Source organism: Thermobia domestica, chromosome 9 (assembly GCF_964235325.1).
Source record: "Thermobia domestica chromosome 9, izTheDome1.hap1.1, whole genome shotgun sequence".
Classification (NCBI taxonomy): domain Eukaryota; kingdom Metazoa; phylum Arthropoda; class Insecta; order Zygentoma; family Lepismatidae; genus Thermobia; species Thermobia domestica.
This window is the reverse complement of record NC_137462.1, coordinates 105,798,118-105,800,790: the sequence shown is the minus strand read 5'-3', so window position 1 is coordinate 105,800,790 and position 2,673 is coordinate 105,798,118. Positions and strand designations below refer to the sequence as shown.

Genomic DNA, 2,673 nt, shown 5'->3' with positions numbered 1-2,673 from the left:
TAAACGACGTAGAATACCAAATTCATATGATACTCTTCCATATGGCTACACTACTTCCAACAAAAGAAGAAGAGAAATGTAATAAGGCCCTTTATAAATATACGTATGAAGAAAGAATGCTCCTATAGAGTTTGTCATCCCAGGAACAAGTGATGAATACATAGATCTACCACATACGCTTCTTTACATCGAAGCTCAAATCGTTAAGCCTGATGGATCAGCATTTGGTGAAAGTGATAAAGCTGTGGCTCCTATTAATGACTTTTTAAATTCTATGTTCAGTGAAGTGGAAGTGTATTTAAATAACAAACTGATTTCATTTCCATCTCATAATCATCCATATCGATCATACATTGAAAAACTGTTAAATTATGATGATTCTGCTAAAAATACTCATCTTCAATGTGCATTCTGGTTTCAAGATACTGCTGGACATATGGATGCAACATCTAGTGGTAATAAAGGATTTCAACAACGTTATGAATTAACAAAAAAAAGTGCAAAATTCGACATGCTTGGACATCTTCATTGTGATATTTTTAATCAAGATAAATTTTTAATCCAAGGAGTAGAATTACGTCTCAAGTTAATTCCTGCAAAGCCAAACTTTTGTCTCATCGCTAGTGATGCGTCTGTTGAAGCTAAAGTGAACATTTTAGACGCTGCTTTACATATTAAAAAGATTAATGTTAGTCCTACAATAAAACTAGCACATAACAAGCTTCTACAATCAACAACAGCCAAATATCCTCTCACAAGAGTGCAAATGAAGTCGTTCGTCATTCCAAAGGATCTTCAATCAAAAACAATAGATAATTTATTTATGGGAGTATTACCAACTCGAGTGATTGTGGCGTTTACACAAAATGATGCCTATACAGGAACAATAACTTCAAATCCATTTCATTTCAAACATTTTGACATCAATTTCTTCTCTCTATACATTGATGGAAAACCTGTACCTTCAAAACCATTACAACCAATTTTCGAAAACAACCTCTATGTTTCCTCATATCATACCTTATTCTGTGGATCAGGCATTCACTTTTCCAATCATGGCAACAATATTCCTCGCCTTGACTTTCCTCAAGGATACACTATCTTTGTTTTCGACATTACTCAAGATGGAGAAGCCAGCGCTGTGCAGCATTGGAATCTTATACGTCATGGGTGTGTTCGTCTGGAAGTTCATTTTACGAAGCCTCTACCAGCACCTATCTCCTGCATTGTGTATGGAGAATTCCAATCTCTCTTAGAAGTGGATCATCAGAGGAACATCATCATGGATTTTTAAAGGTACGTTATTTAAATATCATATCATATATGTACATGTCTGCATTTTTATACATGATGTCCTCTACACTAGATTTATTGAATGCTTTGCAAACAAATTCTTTATTTCACAATCATTTCGTTGGCGTATATGCAGCCAATGAATTACCAGCACATGTTCCACTACCTGCAGCTATCATCATAAATACAGATCCCTCGAACAAACTTGGCACACACTGGATTTCCGTATATATTCATACTGATGGCCGTGCCCACTACTTCGATACATTTGGATTTCCTCCATATGTAATGCATCATATTCAATTTCTACGTAGAAATTCCACTTCTTATACATTTAATAATAAACAAATTCAAAGTGTGAAATCATCCCTATGTGGGCATTATTCATATCTTTTCCTATGCTTCAAAGCTAAAGGAAAGTCATTAAATGAATTTCATTACACTTTCTCATCAACTCCAGAAAAAAATGATCATCGTTTGCTGTATTTACTTTTACAGGTAATCATGTCTTCATTCTTCTTCTTCTTCGTTTGTTTTGATTACTTTCTTTTCATATTATTGCAGGTAGCCATTTCTTCTTCTTCTTTATTATAATGTGTTTGTATGTATTATTATTTGTTCATGATTATAGATAAAATAAATTTTAAGTTTGTTTTTCAATTTTTTTCATTTCAGAGAGTAAAAGATCGTCATCGTGTGTATGGACATCATCTTCAATGTACAGATTGACTTGTATCTACGTTTCATCATCAACATCAACAGCAGTAGTATCATCAGTGAACAGTATATGGCAGTTGTAAAGTTATCATCACATGGACAGTGGAAACAAAATCTAACGTTCTTTTAAAATGTACTATACTTACCGTCGTTTTAATTGTGTAAATAGTTTCATCAGCAATAAACAATTTGTATTATTTTTTCTCTTTGAAAACAAATGTTTTATTTCTTATTTTCTCCGTTTCCTAATAAATAAATATGTTTTATGATCAGTTATGTAATTAAATACACATATCATAAAACATATTTTTAAGTCATTGAATTAAAGAATTTCATAGTGAATTAAAAAAAAGATTCTAAAACTGATTTTTTAATTCAATGATGAAATCATATAACTACATAATAATAATAATGAATTCAAATACTTAATCAGTTATTCTTTCGTAAATTAAATCAAGTATGCGAATTCAATATTATTATTATTATTATGATAGGACTTTTGTTTTTAAAATTTTAATATTAATTATTTGAGTTCCTTTTTTAAAAATTAAAAAAAGTCTTATCATACTTAAGACAAAGTTGTATAATAATAATAATTTCAAATACTAATTTTTATTTTAACATTCATTTCAAGAATTTGAATTCATTATGATTATTATTATT

General features: G+C 30.5%; 1 protein-coding gene across 1 annotated transcript; it reads left to right on the top strand.

The window, feature by feature from the left end:
* Nucleotides 1-294: 294 nt before the first annotated feature.
* Nucleotides 295-2,213, top strand: LOC145694063 (uncharacterized protein F54H12.2-like). The gene is made up of 2 exons (XM_081770204.1): nt 295-1,296; nt 1,969-2,213. The coding sequence occupies exon 1, from the start codon at nt 437-439 to the stop codon at nt 1,292-1,294; it is 858 nt and encodes a 285-aa protein (XP_081626330.1). The 5' UTR covers nt 295-436; the 3' UTR covers nt 1,295-1,296; nt 1,969-2,213.
* Nucleotides 2,214-2,673: the final 460 nt, after the last annotated feature.

Excerpts from the sequence above, each read along its gene's own strand:
- LOC145694063 (XM_081770204.1), top strand. The coding sequence starts at position 437 with ATGGATGCAACATCTAGTGGTAATAAAGGATTTCAACAACGTTATGAA.